General features: G+C 47.5%; 1 protein-coding gene across 4 annotated transcripts in view; it reads right to left on the reverse strand.

Annotated features, from left to right (window-relative positions):
* The window catches only part of LOC311106036 (MAP/microtubule affinity-regulating kinase 4-like), a 47,523-nt gene that overhangs the window by 10,594 nt on the left and 18,909 nt on the right, over positions 1-18,020 (reverse strand). For 3 of the 4 annotated variants that reach the window (XM_084148312.1, XM_084148315.1, XM_084148314.1), the window contains exons 4-14: positions 9,652-9,700; positions 9,020-9,085; positions 6,351-6,421; positions 6,072-6,128; positions 5,623-5,859; positions 5,152-5,271; positions 4,919-5,018; positions 4,600-4,709; positions 3,871-4,063; positions 3,019-3,245; positions 2,049-2,155 (exon numbers count right to left, since the gene is read on the reverse strand). In XM_084148312.1, the coding sequence (XP_084004438.1) occupies positions 2,049-2,155; positions 3,019-3,245; positions 3,871-4,063; positions 4,600-4,709; positions 4,919-5,018; positions 5,152-5,271; positions 5,623-5,859; positions 6,072-6,128; positions 6,351-6,421; positions 9,020-9,085; positions 9,652-9,700 (1,337 nt within the window). Of the gene's footprint in view, positions 1-2,048; positions 2,156-3,018; positions 3,246-3,870; positions 4,064-4,599; positions 4,710-4,918; positions 5,019-5,151; positions 5,272-5,622; positions 5,860-6,071; positions 6,129-6,350; positions 6,422-9,019; positions 9,086-9,651; positions 9,701-11,535; positions 11,800-18,020 lie in introns of those variants that run through there. The other variant, XM_084148313.1, reaches the window with a different exon arrangement.

Below are 18,020 nucleotides of genomic sequence, written 5' to 3' on the forward strand. Positions count from 1 at the left end.
CTGCTACAAGACCATGGTGCTTGCCTACGGAGCTGTGAGGGGAATGGCACCTCCTTACCTTCAGGCTCTGATCAGTCCCTACACCCAAACGAGGGCATTGCGTTCATCCACCTCTGGCCTGCTGGCCCCCCTACCTCTGCGGAAGCACAGTTCCCGCTCAGCCCAGTCAAAACTGTTCACTGCTCTTGCACCCCAATGGTGGAACAAGCTCCCTCTTGACGCCAGGACAGCGGAGTCACTCACCACCTTCCGGAGACACTTGAAACCCCACCTCTTTAAGGAATACCTGGGATAGGATAAAAGTAATCCTTCTACCCTCCCCCTACCAAAAAATGTTTTTGTTGATATATTGTAAAGTGGTTGTCCCACTGGCTATCATAAGGTGAATGCACCAATTTGTAAGTCGCTCTGGATAAGAACGTCTGCTAAATGACAAAAATGTAAATGAAAATGTAAATGTAGGAGCTTCCACTTGTATTGGCTTTCATCATACAGAGAGAGAAGGCTGGTGAGGCCAAATCAGACCTGGGCCTTTGGTGGAAACAGACTGAGGGGGATCAGGGAGGAGGGAAGGACAGACTGGAAAGGGGGATGTGGGAGGGGTGTGACTGGTAGGCTGGTAAAAAGTGAGAAAAGAAAAGTGAGCATAGAAATAGAAAGGGAAAGAGAGAAAGAGAGGGTGAGAGATAGAGAGAGAGGGTGAGAGATAGAGAGAGAGGGTGAGAGATAGAGAGAGAGGGTGAGAGATAGAGAGAGAGGGTGAGAGATAGAGAGAGGGTGAGAGATAGAGAGAGGGTGAGATAGAGAGAGAGGGTGAGGGTGAGATAGAGATAGAGAGGGTGAGATAGAGAGAGAGGGTGAGAGATTGAGAGATAGAGGGTGAGAGATGGTGAGAGATAGAGAGGGTGAGAGATAGAGAGAGAGGGTGAGAGATGGAGAGAGAGAGAGAGAGGGTGAGATATAGAGAGAGGGTGAGATATAGAGAGAGGGTGAGATAGAGAGATAGAGAGAGAGGGTGAAATAGAGAGAGAGGGTGAGATAGAGAGAGAGGGCTTGAGGGAGAGATGGAGAGCGACAGACTGAAAATGAAGCTTTCAGACATCTGCTTGGAGGCGTGTGGACGTCCAGCAGCAGCCACCTCTCCTTCCCCATGTCCCCTTAACCCTGCATCCTTTCATCCACTTGGCAGAGCTCCCCCTCCCATTGTCCCCTTGTCCCGCTCCCTACAGTTCTCCCTGACTGGCTGGGTTAGCTAGGCTGGCTGAGCCCCTGTTGGCCTGGGGCTGCTTTACTTAACGCTCTAAATAACCAGAGTTCTGATAGACAGACACACAGTGAGAGGGGCCGAGTAGGGCAGACACATCAGAGTCCTTTTGTTGATTTGCAGCCGTTTCAGAGCATAATCACTTACCCTCAACCTGAGCCCCAAAGCAAAAGAGACCAGGGGCAGGAACTGAAAATGTGTAGAATGTAATGCATGATTACTATGACCATGTATTTCTGTGTGTATCATGTGATTGTATGACAGCATGCATGTCTGTATGAGCATGATTATTTGTGTATGTTTACAAGTTTGTTGGTTTGTGTATTTTGTCATTGTGTGTATGCAGTGGTGTAACTATGTGCTCCAGCACGTGCGTCCCGTCAGCCCATCTAGAGTGGCATTGCATTGACACGGCCTAGGAGGCGGTTGGTGGTCAAGTTGGGACACTGCCAGCCCCTGCTTTCCCCCTCCACCCCCACCCTTCCCCCTCCACCCCCACCCTTCCCCTCCCCCAGTGCTAGGACTTCAGGTCACATGATAACCACCACATTCTGACACACACCACGTAAGCTCTTTATCTCCTAAGTCAAGAGATGTAATGAATGTTATACACACAAACACACCACTACAGTACAGTACAGTCAAAACACACAGGTTATGTATGAACACAATGTTGAGAAAGTGAATGTACACTATCCCTGCTATTATACTCAAGGAGTCAACAAATGTAGAAGCACATGTGCAACACTCAAACACAAACACGAAACCCAAACGCTCTGCTCACCTGTTCTCCTTTCCGTTCTGTAGTAGGGAGGGCCTTTCTGTGCTGTTCCGGTCCGTGGTGCACACGTACGTGTTCCGTCGAATCATGGCACTTGCTGGGACGTTGTTCTGAAAGGCAGAGAGAATGACAGTTGGATAGATAACACGTTGACTGTGATTTGGTGAAATTCAGAAAGGCATCCATCATATATCCCTCCTCTCCTCCATATAATGTTATTGTCTAATGGTTACATAATGCTAGGGATGTTTATGTCTATTCAAAGCCCTGACTCTGATAATGTCCACCCCCCACATCAAAATTGTCAGCGAACGCATCCCAAATGGCACCCTATTCCCTTTATAGTGCATTACGTTGAATAAAATTGCACCCTATTCCCTATATAGTGCGCTACTTATGGGTCCTGGTCAAAAGGAGTGCACTTTAGGGAATAGGGTGCCATTTGGAACGTAACCACAGTATCAGTGTTGAACTCTTGTTGTCCCTCTCAGCCCACCCTGTCAGAGTGCCTCTGAGCCCTTCAAAGGGTTCATCTTAGGTTCATCTCCATATTCTCCATTCACACCGTTGCTATTGCTGTTCATCCCTATACTGTTTCTGGACCTATATGCTAGCGTTAAATCTCTATTCTCTCTGTCCACATCTTAGTTTAGCATTCATCTGTAGATTCTCTATTCAAAGTATTATTGATTCATTCTCCCGCACACTGATCTTAGTTTCATTAATCGCTTGTAACATTGCCTCTTGATGGTGTGAACCCCTCTTTTCCCTGTGTGTGTGCGTGTTTATATTGTATAATTATGTGTAAGGTCATGTTGTAGGCCGATCAATGGTTGCGTGCCACTTCATCAACGGTGCAGTCTGGCATCAGATAACTCTATTATATGATGTGGTTTGCTGACATGTAGTGAGCCTGGAACGCTGCAATGTAGTCAGCCTAGAACATGGCCTATGTGCATGTGTGTGTGCTCACCGTGGCGGTGTTAATCTCCTTGCGGCGGTCGGGGATCTCTGACTTGTTGGGATTGTTGGCGCTGCTCACCATGGGGCTGGAGGGGGGCTGGATGGAGCGGCTGCCTACCACGCTGCTGCTGACCTTCCGGGATGCCATGCGCCCCCCCTCCTCCTTCAGCTCCCTGTCTGCCCCCGCCACGCTGCTGGGGCTACGCTTGGGGTGGGATGGGGGCGCTGCTGGACCGCCTGCACAACAGACAGACAGGGCAGAGGATACAACATGAGAATCAAAGTCTGGTCCTGTTTGGCTCAGTTGGTGGAGCAAGGCACTTGTAAAACCAAGATTGTGGGTTGGAATTCAGCTGGGGCCACCCATACGTACAATTCTGCATGGACTACTGTAAATGGTTTGGGTTAAACAGCATCTTATGATATTATAGACTGACACGAGTGGGAAATGCACAAATTATGAAGATCTCACACACTGACTGGTGACCTCACACTGATACCCACAAAGCAAACATTCTCAAACTTGGCAGAACGGAAGGAAATCCTACTTCACAACCATTTTAAACACAAGTGAGGAGGTAGTGACGGACAGCTAGTTGGACCACAAACGCCCCAGTAGTTAGGTTAGACACTAATTAATGTAATGTCACGGTTAGACAAGCTCCTATGACACAGACTAATACTCCCAGATGGACAGACAGTAATGTATATCAACAGTAACTACTACCTATTCCCTTTATAGTGCACTACTACTGACTACTGCATTACTTTTGAACAGAGCTCTGGGCTCTAGTCAAATGTAGTGCACCATTTAGGGAATAGGGTGCATTTTGGGATGCAGCCTTAGAGACAGCCCACTCACAGAAGTCGCTGTGCCTCCTGCGGGGGTGGTAGGTGGAGGCGCTGCGCTGGGTGGTCTTGCTGTGGGAGGAGGAGGAGGCCGAGGCGGAGGTGGTGGAGGAGGTGGAGTGTTTACTGGTGCCGTTGGTGACGGTGCTGGGCCGTACCCGCGCCAGGCTCAGACTGCTGATTGACCGAGTCTCGATGCCCTCCACCTGACACACACACACAGAGAGAGAAACACACGTTAGGATCAGGACTCAGGTGACTGTGGACAGTGTGGACACACAGGCATGCACACACACGTATTGTAGCAGACCGGCACGCCAGGTGTTCCCCTAGGATTTGTGTTAGCAGCGGTGGCAAAGGCAGCGGAGGCATGAATGCATGAAAATGCATGAAAATGAAATTATTTTGACACCATCTGAAATATAACTGGTGCGCGCCACTGCACTGCAGGGAGATGATGAGGAGCTAGCGGTGGCTCTGCGCTCATGGCTATCATTCCCACCACTGCTTGCTCTGTTTGCTACAAATATACTGATCTTAAAGGGATAGCGCGAGACTTTGGCAATGAATTCCCCAAATCTCACACTATCCCTTTAAAAGAGTGTCTCTGCAGAAATATATCTAAAAAAAACTCAACATTTCAGGGGGAACACTGGGAAGGTAGACAGGCAACACATAAAGCCTTAATGATGAAGGATTTTCTCTCTCACCCACCCACCCACACCGTCTCGTTGTGCCTCACCTCATTCATGCGTCCCAGTAAGAGGTAGGTGGCGGTGACCTCGTTGTACTTCCGAGTGGTCAGAGCGTCTTTGATGTCGTCACGGGTGTAACCCATCCCCACCATCACCTCTGAAGGCGAGTGGAGAGATGAGGGACGTTACACAGAGATACAGGCTAAAAGAAAGAAGAGGATGGGTGTGTCCCAAATAATAATAATACAAATAATACTACTACCACTACTACTACTAGGGGCCAGTGCACTAAATATGGAATATGGTGCCATTTGGGACGCATACGATATGTAGGTAGGGAGTAGAGGGGAGTTAGAGGTATTTCACCGATGCGGCTGGCATCATTATGGTCCTCCACAGGCTCTATATGAGGCTTCAGTTCTTCTCCGTCGTAGCCAGAGTTAATCCACTTGTCGTTCATGATTTGCTAATGAGGAGGGATAAAACGATGTGTTAAAGATGGCACAAACAGGGTGTGTGTGTGTGTGTGTGTGTGTGTACTGTATGGCTTGTGTGTGTGTACTGTATGGCTGAGTGCCGCCTGCAGTTGCCCTCCTCACCTCCAGGGTGCAGCGTTTGGTGGGGTTGAGCACCAGGAACCTGCGCAGGATGCCCTCGCAGTCGGTGGACATGTAGAAGGGCACGCGGTACTTCCCACGCAGAACACGCTCCCGCAGCTCCTGGAGAACAACACATACAGATAACATGCACAAAACGTTATATAACATTGCACAAAAACATGATACATAATAATGGCAAATGGACTAAAAGACAACGGGACCCTTCTCTTGATCAACTGAACATGAAAATAAAATGTGAACATGAACTAATCAGCACAAAACCCTTCAGTACAACAGGCAGCATTAGTAACCAAAAACGTCACATTTGGCACCCTATTCCCTATATAGTGCACAACTTTTGACCACACCATATGGGACCGGACCAAAAGTAGTGCCCTATATAGGGAATAGAGTGCCATTTGGGACTCAGCCAAAGTAAAAGACATTTGGCTGCGCTGCGGGGGGGCTTGCCTTGAGGTTCTGCCCGTCGAAGGGCAGTGATCCGCTGACCAGCGTGTAGAGGATGACCCCCAGGCTCCAGATGTCCACCTCAGGCCCGTCGTACTTCTTCCCCTGGAACAGCTCCGGTGCTGCATAGGGAGGGGAGCCACAGAACGTGTCCAGCTTGTTGCCCATGGTGAACTCGTTACTGAAGCCAAAGTCTGCGATCTTGATGTTGGAGTCGGCATCCAGCAAGAGGTTCTCAGCCTGCAGAGACAGGTGAAGATAGCAGAGTGCAGCTTTAAGGATCAAGAGTTTGTTCAATTCAGGCTGAGTTTGTATGCTCATTTCAGGAAAGAGATTATCAGTGTTCCACATTCGTTAATGTATTGATATTGATATGCTTAATATCAATGAGTGGTTGTCATTTTGGACAGTGAAAAAGGGCCCATGTCATCAGATCTGAACAAGTCACATACTTTAAGGTCCCTGTGAACAATGTTCTTCAGGTGACAGTAGTGGACAGCAGACACAATCTAGATAGATAGATATATAGAGAGAGAGAGGGAGAGGGGGGAGAGAGACAGAGAGAGAGAGCGAGAGAGAGAAGGAAGGGGAGTGAGACAAGTCACAGTAAAAAACCCACACACAGACACTGACACATACAAGCTTATAATAACGCTTGCAATGTAATACAGGCCAAATCAACACCATTCACTGGGTTTTGTTGTGATTATACATTTTTGGTCACATCTCACCTGACGGAATTTGGCCCGCGCCTCTTTCTCTTTCATTCTGCCATGGGACACGAGGTAGTCAAACACTTCACCTGAGGGAGAGCGAGACAAACCGCATCAACAAACAGAGAATCAGGCTTACAACACCGTCTGGTTGAATAGTGTGTGTAATTGAGGCACCTATACCGTATATTAGTGATGCACGGGTTGACTCATAACCCGCAGTCCCCACGGTTATATACGCGGGGCGGGCGGGTTAATGGTCATGAAAGAGAAAATGCATATAAAATCAATACATTTATCCTTCTTGTGCAATTCATATCTGTAGGCTACATTAAGGTTTAAATGTTGTTACTTTTATCTGGAGTTAGTGTGCAGACTTAGCTTTAGGGTCTAACTGTATGCTCGCCGGCAGAAAAAGTTAACTTCGATCCACTGAGGCAAAAAGGACAATGTCGGAGTTTATTTCAATAAGAGAAAAGCTGCGAAATGGAGAGTTGACAATAAATAGAAGGGAGGGCCAGAACAGTAGTCTAATGTTGGGGAAAGATTTGGTAAAGAGGATGATAGCAGTGCCGGCTATGTTATGTGTGATGATTGTTAGGCGCTATATAAATTCAACAGTCACAAGACGGGGACTTCCAAATGGCACATCAAGGGAACTACTGTTCAGATGGGTTAAATGGAATAGTAGCCAGAAATCTGGACACTGACTGTAGGTCTATAACCTCTCACATAGCCCAATATAACATGAACTCTTGCAAAATTAAGGATTTCTTGAGGTAAAATTATACACCAAATGTACATTTTGACTCGGGAATGTGATTTATTTATTTCAGCATCTTGAGAGAATGAATGTGCGGTTAGGGACCGTCTGTAAAGGTGCCATCTTTATCAGCATCATAAAAGCTGATAGTAGCCTATTTCAACCTCATAAAATATGCATCCAAGCCGAACTGAAATCTTATCAGAAACATGTTGGGTAGTTTTCACAGCTTTACATTTTCTTCAAACCGGTTAAATTGATGTCATTTGGAAATTTGACACAGAAAATATTTCCCTTTTAAAAAAAAATTATTTATTGCATTTTCTCCCCGGCGAGTGGCCAATAGAAGCAGAGATGAAAGAAAAAAACTTTACCGATGTCAACTAGATTGAAGCATCCATTCTATCGATTTATGACATTATTCTGGTGAGCAGGGTTTATTTAGTCTTCCAGCGCAACAAGTAATGACAGAAGAGAAGCTGCATTTATCTAATTATAGAAGTAGTTAGAAGTTGACTAACAAATAGCCTGCCAAAATGTCAGTAATTATAAGCAGAAACATGGAGCTATCTAAAAAGGCCTGTCAAAAAAATGTTTCGCTCCGCCATCTCTGACTGTACAGCACATTTTCTATATTTGCGGTTTATGGTTGGGTGCGGGCCTCAGATTTTCACTTTACCACATATAGTCGGCCGGTTGCAGATGGGTTATTAGCAATTGCGGGCGGGTGCGGGTGAAGAAACAGCTGACCCGCACACCAATGATGTATATATAGTGTATTTATAAGAGTCATACAATATCATTATATTGTATTTCTATGATGCACACATTAAGTGAGCGAGTGAGGAGAAATTGTAATGTAAGAATATGAAGACCAAAAAAATATAAAAAAATATGTTCTAAATGTTTTATTGTCACATACCATATCAGCCATAGTAGTACGGCGCCCCCTATGCCAAAGGAGAGCATACGCAGCAGTAGCATCATAAGTGAGATGGACTATTACATTGAGACTGATCTGGGCTCAGTATCTTCATTATGGAGCCTATAGGGCCTCATTCACCTCAGTGATCCCTGGCCTTATGGTTGACTTTGGGTCATTTACTGAGTGATCATTGACCGGCTAATGAAAAGATGAGGAGTGAGAGGACGATGATGACAAAGAGAGAGAGAAGGAGGGAGAGAGAGAAATAAAGAGAAAGACAGGGGCAACGAGAAAGAGCAAGAGAAAAAGTGAGAGAGAGAGGCAGAGACAAAAACGAAGAGAGGGGGTTAAGAGAAAGAGAAAGGAGAGAAAGAAAGAGGAAAAAAGGGTGATAGAACGAAAGAGAGGGTCAGAGGAGAGAGAGTGAAGTTATGAAGTACAGTGAGCCACAGTCACATCTGGATGTCTTATTGATGTGACGGATGCATGGGCATGTCTACATGTCTGTGACCCACGCATGTGTCTGGGAATATGTGGTGGTGGTGGTGTGAGAGAGAGTTGAAAGAGAGAGAGTGACTGAATGAATGAATGCATGAGTGTGTGTTGTGTTTATGTACAGTATGTGCTTCATATTAGAGGGCACATCCACTGGGGAAAAAAGCAGTGAGGTTGAGATCAGGAGGGGGCACATGCTTGGCTAGTAGTTCCTTATTTGGCAAGAAACAGAATGGGAGGAAAAATTGGACAAACGAGCGGAGTGGGGATTAGAGAAGGGGGGGGGGGGGGGGGGGCACAAGCAAAGTGAAGAATGGAGAGAAAGTGAACATGAAGGAAGGGGAGAGAAAATGACAGGGAGGACGGCGGTCAGAAGAAAATCGATGGGTCAGAGGTACTGGGGAGAGGGAAAGCGTGAGGGAAGGGTGGAGAGAAAAGAGATGAGAGAGAGAGAAATGGAGGAGCGAGTGGGGATACTGATTAAAGGTGAGGTACTCTGCTCACCCCCACTGGCGTACTCCATTATCAGATAGAGCGTATTCTCCGTCTCGATCACCTCAAACAGCTGCACTGTAACACACAAACACACACAGACACCTCAGTACAGTGGCACAGACAAACCATACACACAGTTCATAATGCACAATGTGATTTACTGTGTGTTCCTTAGAGCAGGGAGATGTGCTGTAAATGCACAACAGTATGGTACAGCACAGTTTATGGTTCAGCTGCATGCAGTATTAAATGTGTGCATTATTAAAAAATGGAGGTAGTCTACTTGTCCTGGCTTTACATGAGCAACTGCACCCTATTGCTTTTAAAGTGCACAATATTTTATCAGAGCCCATAGGGAATATGGTGCTATTTGGGACACACCCTCTGGCCATTACAGGTGCATCGCGAGGGGGTCTGGGTGTCCCTAAGTGAGACTGCATCCCCCTGGAAAGGAGGATTATTTTGAGCTCATTGGGGGACTATTGTCCATATCATCCTGACTCCTGCTCAGCAGCTGTTTTGACAGTAAAGGGGAACATTGCGTGAGGATGGGTGTTAGGCTGATGATGTTCTGGGGTCGGGTATGCCCTGCGGCACTACACTCTGAAAGCTGGGGAGATTAGTATAGCAGAGATGCTTACCGATATTTGGGTGGTTGAGGCCTTTCATGATCCGTACCTCTCTGAAGAGCTAGAGGACAGAGAGAGAGCAGAAGCGAGTTAAAAGAATGTCATTTCATTATTCAAGTCTTTCTTTCCCCAGAATTGGAACTCTTCACAGTCACACCGATATATATAGCGCATGTAAAGATAGGCAAGAAAGTGTGGGTTGGTCATAATATAAGAACTGTACACCAGACACAGGCGGATAGGAGGAGGTTAGCCCGCATCCACCACTGTCACTCATTTATTCATTCATAATGAAGCTCAGCTGCTCCCCCTCCAACACTAGCTAGCTTCCTGCTAATTAGAGAGAGGACCACTCCAGGGACAGCCTGACTAGACAGAGTGCCTCTCCCCCTGGGCAGAGCCTCTCTCCCCACAGGACCCCTCATCCATCATGGAGGTGCTGCTGCTTTTAGCATCTTCTCGTTCTAGAAATGGTGGGGACACCACATCACAGTCGCTGCAGCGGTGGTGTGGCACGGGCACCGTCTGCCGCTACAGTGTGTGATTCAACGCCCTGCGGTTATGAGGTGACACACAATCGTATATACACACTGTCGCACACCCACAATTTCACACACACACACACACACACACACACACACACACATAGACGGCCCTCCCTCGAACACAATCACAAGCCTCCTTTCCTGGTTGTGGCATCTGCTGTAAGTTGGGAAACTGGGAGCACTGACGGCATACATACAAGCATCTTGGGGATAATTATAGTGTATGTGTGCACCAGCCCACAGAGTCCTCTCTTTTAACTGTATATGGTGAGACTGGGTGACGAGGCATCGGCCTGCTCTGACCATGGAAAGGGGAATCAGTGAGAGACTGTGTCATAGGGTTTGTGGAAAGGGGAAGACTTCAATAAAGACAGAAATAGAGAAACACACAGTTAGATTTCACAATGTATGAGTGAGCAAAAGCAAGAGAAGGAAGGAGAGTAAAGGAGAAAGAAAGAAAAAACACGCACAACGGATGGAATGTGCTGATGGTTGTGTGAGAAGGCGGCCAGCTTCCTTAGAAGTTCCAGCCCATTCTTCCAAAACGCAGAGTGTCACCCAGGGAGCTGCGTCTCACCCCTTCTGTCCCTCTCTCTCACTCTCCCTCTCTCTCCTCCCCTCTTTCTCAGCCCCCTATGCTCTAACCCGTCATTCCGGCCTTCTGCAGCAGCTTTCAAACAAGTGGAAAGTTGTTAGGATGATCTATATATTTTGGGTTGCCTTGAGGACAGAGGGAAACAGAGAGAAGGAAACTGGGAATGATTCAAATGTGTATGCCTCAGGGACTGTGCAAGCAAATGACTAATTTCTCAAATAAACATGCACAAACAGAACGGAGCTGGTTGGTGTACAGTGTCCTTGTAAGTGGGGTTCAATGATTTCAACTGCGCACACGCACGCACACACACACACACACACACACACACACACGCGCGCACACACACGACTTGGATAGCATCCAAGAGGTGTTCAAAAACAGCCGGGAGCGATTCCCATGTAGCCAGACAGAGGCATCGTTCCGTCGGAGCGCGTAAGCATACTTACTGAGGTGAAGCGCTTTCAAAACAGCCAATGTTTCTCAGTTTTCAGACCACAATAATTATATAAACAATACTATGACAAATATCTAGGGATATGGCCAGGGGGAGGTGAAGTAAAAAATATGAACATAGATGATGATGTTTGGCTTTTGCTTGTTTGTGGTGTTACTTACAAGGGGAAAGTTCCACCATTGCATGATGTAAGCATGACTGTCTACTTCCTGGTAGTCATGTAACGATACATGGAGGATGTCATAATAATGCGTGTTGCCTGAGGCGATGCATGAGCCAACCTGCAGCATGTACATTACCAAACAGATTCCTGGTATTCGCACAATTGGCCCAGCGTCGTCCGGGTTTGGTCGGTGTAGGCCGTCATTGTAAATAAGGATTTGTTCTTAACTGACTTGCCTAGTTAAATAAAGGTACAATTAAACAAATTAAAACATTACAAATCTATGGCACCGCATTGTCCCAAGGACAAACTCAATATAGCTCCGATCGTCTGAAAAATAGCCACGCTCTCCCTTTTGTGCTGTTGCACACAAAATGACCTACCTAAACCAGTATGGAGACATGTTTAAACAAAAACACAGTATGTGATGCAACACAAGATATTGATCGGTTTGTCGCTGTGCCACATGATTTTGAAGCAGGTGGTGTCCACATTCCTACTTTCGTTTACCAAGTGCAACTTCAAGTAGAGGGATAGTTTAGTGTTGTTGTACTAATATCTTGTGCATTTGTATCCATGAACCTGCACGGAATGTAAATAGTTATCAAGAACCAACAAATATACAGTGGACTATAGGCCAGTGATACTTGACTGTAGGATATAGGCTAGTGAGATGAAACACTGTACAGAGAATCCATGTCATTGAAAGAATTTAAAGGCAGCAAATCTGACTCACTGCTTCCCTTGTTATACATTTTTCCAATGCCAAAGTGCAGGGCAGCTGGACGCAACCATAAATCTGCTGGTGTGCATGTGTCCTGTCCCGTACAGACACTTGTCTGAGAGAATCAGCCTGTGTGAAGCAGACGTTACATAATAATGCGGCTAATGTGGACCAGAGCTAGTGTGAGTGCCACACAGAGTACACAAGTATACATTCAGTGTCCACAAACACACCACACAGAGGGGATGGCATATTATAATGTATATGACATGATGCATCTCCATGCGTGAACATACAATCCAAATCAAACACACATCCCTTGAGACTGTCTGTAATTGAATTGAGAAGGAGAGCAGAGCGCATCAGCTGTTCACCTGAGCTCTAAAGATAATAATCAGATAAGCCCGTCTCTCCTCTCCTCTCCTCCCCTCCCCTCCCCCGCGCGCCTCTTTACTTCTTTTCTCGTCCGTCATATCCCTCTCCCTTCTACCTACCAGTTTCTCCCTCTCTCACACGCCCATAAATGACTTCCTGGTCCATTCCCTTGGCAATGGCCCTACGTCACTGTTGCCATGCCAATCCAGGTCCTAAACCCAGACTGTAGTCTTAGTCCCATACCCAGGCCAATCTCTTCCCAGGGGAGCTTCTCCACCCCACCCCTGCCCAACCATGCCCTGCATTACCTGCCACCCTCAGCACATGACAGGCCAAGGGAACGGACAGCCCATCCACAGTATGCATCTGTCTAATGCAGTCCTCCCTCCTTCCTCTCTCCCCATCTCATCCCTGCACATCCCTCTCACCCTGTCCGTCACACCGGAAGCCACTCTCGCTCTGAAGCAGAAAGCACAGAGAGAGCACAACAGGGCAGAATGAATCAACCTCTGAGCTCCCTCTGGTTTTTCTCCTCTGTTGTTTTGCATGGGGATTTGCACAAAGCAGCTTACTAAGTTGCCTCTCTCTCTCGTTCTCTCTGTGTGTCATTGAGAGCCGAGGTTACCGTTGGGTTAGTCAGCGGTGGACACAGGCGGTTGTTGAACACAAGGCAATGTTTTTGTCTGAGCTGCATGCCCGCGGGTCTCACTCGGACCAGTTAATCCAGGCCTTGTGTCCGAGCTCTCGCCTGAACAATCACACGCATAGTCGCATACACACACAGGCAAAGTATGTCTGCACAGGACAAACACATATACACTCGCTATACCCACACACAGACATTTCTGTAAATTGCTACAACAAATATTTTACACAACCACATTACGCACGCACAGTCACGCACAGACACACACAAGCACACCCCTCCTTCGCCTGACCACACTGTCATGCGACCAGAGAGAGAGACAGTGAGCGAGAGAGCGAGCGAGAGAGAGGTAAACGGAACACACAGGCTCCCCTCTCAAACGACTCAGCAGAGCCACTGATTAACCTGCTGTGTCTCTGAAAGAGACGTCTATCCACGCCAACGGCCAACCCAGCCGTCGCCCATGAATGACTGCTCCTTCCCTCCCTGCATAAACAATAACATCTGATGCAAGTGCCACTGCCTACACAGTCCCTAACCCCCCCCAACTAACCAATAGAATACCCCTCCACCCCTACCTCCCTGCCCTAACCCTCTCTCCCCATACACCCCAGCCCCCTCCCCCCTTCACATCCCTGTGGGACCCAGGCTGCTCCTCCGGGAAAGGGGGTGTGATTATGCAGAGGAGAGGCCTTTCATATTGGACACAGTGGAGAGGGGCGTTTCAAGGCACCGGCTGTTGTCAACATGGCCCCTCAACAGAGACCTTGGTGATGGGGGGCAGACCTGGAGCTTGCTCGTTACAAGCCCATCTAAAACCACACAGTCACTGTGGAAGGAAGGGCCTGAGAATACACTGGGCCTGGTTGGGGCTGTGTGGTTTCCAATGTGTCTTGTGGGGAGAGAACCATCTGACAGGAAGATGGCCCAGAGATGTGTACTGTGAAGACAGGGTGATAAAAGCATCATGGGGTGGTGGGGTTCTACCACGGGGGGGGGGGGGGACCAGACAGATGGCCCCAGCAGGGGCAGCCCCAGGGGCCAGGGCTCAGGTGCTTCCACCCAGATTGAGTTTGCCCAGTGTAGCACCCATATGCATGAGGGTAGATTGGGTTCAAAGTTCAAACACACATTGGTGACTGTTTGTGGCCAAATTAGTATGGCATAATTCCAGCCAGCCTCAGCTACAATATACCTTCAGTGTTTAAATGATTCATGGCCGGTAATAATAAGCAATAGTTCATTCCAGGACTGCACCTCATGTTTGTTTGACCATAGTTTAGGATTGGATGCCCTATAATGTAACTGTAACACTGAGAAGCTGACAGAGTCAAATCTACACAGAGCATGAGGTAGTACAACCTTTACTGTTTGGCAAACAATAAAGCACATCCAGGTCACATTCCTGTCCAGAACTACAGCAATTGGTTTCAATTGTTTCCTGTAAAGGGTAGCAACAACAGTCATTAGATCCCAAACAGAGAAGACACCACAGTCCATGTCTGCATCCCAAAATGGCACCCTATTCCCATACGGCTCAAAAGTAGTGTACTATATAGGGAATAGGGTGCCATTTGAGACGCACCCCATAGGCAGCAACTCAAACTGGATTACTCCACATATTCTGACCCCTGGATGAACAGAATGAAAACTACTCTTCCCATCATCCTTCAACAGTGTGGGAAAATATCCTGCCCCCTCTGTATTAATTCCTTTAATATCTTAATGATACACACTACCCACTGATACACAAACATACTGTCAGGCAGCGTCCTTATCCCTTTCTCTAGAACACACACACACCAACGCGTGCACGCACACACACGGTCTGTGCTCTTTGGTTCTGCCTCATCTCATGGTCGCTTGCTTTCTCAGGATCCCAGCTCCAGTGCCCTGGCCTCCTGGAGGCCCCCACCCCTTCTGTGTTTGGCTGTCCCCATTGTTGGTCTGTCTGGAATGCTGCTCCTGGCTGAAGGGGCCTGATAGAGGGACAACCCCCCCGCCTGCATCCCTCTCCCAGCACCGGATGGCTGCCTCCCAAAACCCTTTTGGTTCTGAAAGTAGCACCAGACTCTTTTGAAGGGTTACCCTCCCCCCACACACACGCTCTCACACACAGACGTATGCACACTCTTGACAATGACAAAGCTTGAGAAAATCTTGACAACATCCAGACCAGAGAGAGAGGTGGAAGATGAGGCGAATAGGGGGTACAGAGTCTGAAGGGTGGGTGAGGTATGAGGGACAGAAGTGACGTGAAGGATGACTGAGAGATGCAAATCGGGGTTTAAAGTTAAAGGGCCTAGTGTGGAATAGGTCAGAGGTCGGGACTGGGAATGAGTGAGAGGTAGAGATGAGGGGTGGGGTAGGAAGGAGACATAGGGGGAGGGAGGTTGAAATGGGAGAAGTAGAAGAGACATGGGGGGGTATTTTGGGGTATGAGATAGATAGGCATGGGGTTGGTAAGTAGTTGGGGGTGTTTCAGATACATGAGGCGGTTGTTTTAGGATGGGTGCAAGTGTCTGTCCTGCTCATGACTCTGTGGACCATGCTGAAGCTGCTGGGAAAACACACTGTGTGTGTGTGTGTGTGTGTGTGTGTGTGTGTGTGTGTGTGTGTGTGTCAGCTGCCGGGAATCCCCTATGCAGCCCCTAATGGGATTAGAGGGAGATTGAGTGAGTTTGGGGGGCGGTGGGCCAACATGGAGTATTGCTGCTGCAGCCCTGCTGTCACTGTCAGATTAAAGCCTGCAGACTGCAGCCAGATTACCCTAAGCGTACTGCAGCAGTGCAGCTGGCTGGGAGGGGGCGGAGCCTGGACCCTTAAATCACCTGCCGCCGCTTGGGCGTGGGACACTAGCTACTGTGGGGGGCCCAGCCTCCAGAGAGACCCAGAGAGTACATCTGTGGTTACTCTGCAGTGCCTGATGAGAGGTGATGAGAGAAGGGAGGGAGGCAGAGAGGGATAGATCGAAACTGGAAATAAAGTTGGAATAAAGTGGGGCAGGTGACATATAGACAGGGAGAGGAGGTCAGAGAATGGGGTGAGAGAGGGAGGGCGAGATAAAGACAGGGTGGGACAGGGGAATGTTGCAAAACAAAAGAGAGCGGGATAGAGAGGGGAGGGACACAGTGTGGAGAGAGAGAGAGAGAGAGAGAGAGAGAGAGAGAGTCACCTGGTACTCTGGTCTAGTGTGTCCTGAATGGGAGGAGGATAGTGCTGACAGGACAAAGGTCTGCCCGTTGCGCTACTGCAGCAGTATCCATCCACCAGCGCACCTCTGCATGCAGAGATCACAAACAACCCCCGTTCCCCTCCCTCCCTACATCCATCCCCAGTCCCTACCAGACAACCACTCAACACTGTGGGTGTATCGTTAATGGCAGTCTACTCTCTAAGTAGGCTCATAGGGCTCTGGCCAAAAGTTGTGCACTATATAGGGAATAGGGAGCCATTTGGGACGCAGTCTGGACCAGTTATATAAGTTATATTCTTCAAGAATCAATGGCTATATCATTACTTTAAAAGTCCAAAATGGACGTACCAATCGAGATCGCCCCTTTAACTCTATGGTGGCCACTTCATCACTGAAAACTTGAGATGGGAGTTTCTTGCAAGCAATAACAAAAGGTCTACGAATATGTTTACTTAACAGGATGTCTGCAAAGCGATACTAGCTAACTAATTGTGAATAGTATAATTTGCAGTGGCTGGTGCCAGCCATATCTGTATCCGCGACAGACAAATAATACCTTAAACAGAGCCACAATCAATAGCTGTGTGTTTTATATTGATTTGATTGTCCTAAGTAAGAGCCTTCTCCTGTTGTGCTGACAGGGTGGCAGCACAACGAGGCTAAAGTTTGTTCAGCAGATGACGGTTTGGTCCGAATATGTGCACCGGACAAAGATCACCTCATCAGATGCCTGTGAGAAGATGGTTGATCAAAACATGTTCGCCTAGCAACAGGGAAGAATGAGTGTGATGTCATCTGCATCAATTCTCACATGGGAGGTGTGAATGCGTCACCATGCTCATACAAAGCCTACAGCGGTCTCTAGAGGAGCCATCATCAGCACGTATGGAACCTCTCAGTAGCAAGTGGACAGATTATGATGGGTGACTAGGGTTCCGTCTCAAATGGCAACCTATTCCCTATATAGTGCACCAAATAGTGAATAGGGTACGAAAGGGACGCACAATGGGAATAAGCCTGTGTATGTGTGGTCAAACCAAGCTCAAGCCTGCTGATCAATTGCCTCAAAATGAGGAGGGGCATACATACACAATGTCTCTGTCCTCCATTGGTTTTGTCTGAAGAAAGCCTACTACAGTCATACGAAGTCGGGCCAGCATACTAATCTGATTACAGCTATGCAATGTATCTATACATACATAGGCTCCGTCTGCCCATGAACTCTGACCACACTGGACAGTCATGCGCATCGCTCCATGCTTAAATAGAAATCCACTTAGTTCCACTGAGGGGCAACACATGATACAGCAGCAGCACAGTTCTACATTTGTCTCTCATGTAGGCCTATGGACAGCAACATTATCATTGCATAGTTGTCAATGTTCCAAAATCATTACCCCCATCACTCCCATTGATTTTTAGCTGGTGGTGGCTAAAGTTAGCTGAAGTTAGTAATGGCTGTTTAGAGAAAACAGAACTATGGATTATAGGGATGTGCATATTTCCCTTTCAAGACGATTCGATACGTATCTAGATACATGGACTCCGATACAATACAGGAACAATTTGTTTTAGTTTGAAACTATTTGGTGTGATTCGGTGTGATTAGAGAACGTATGTGTGTGTTTGGTGTGTGTTTGGTGTGTGTGTGTGTGTGTGTGTGTGTAAATAATGTAAGTC

Source organism: Coregonus lavaretus (genome assembly GCF_964263955.1).
Source record: "Coregonus lavaretus genome assembly, chromosome: 30".
NCBI lineage: Eukaryota > Metazoa > Chordata > Actinopteri > Salmoniformes > Salmonidae > Coregonus > Coregonus lavaretus.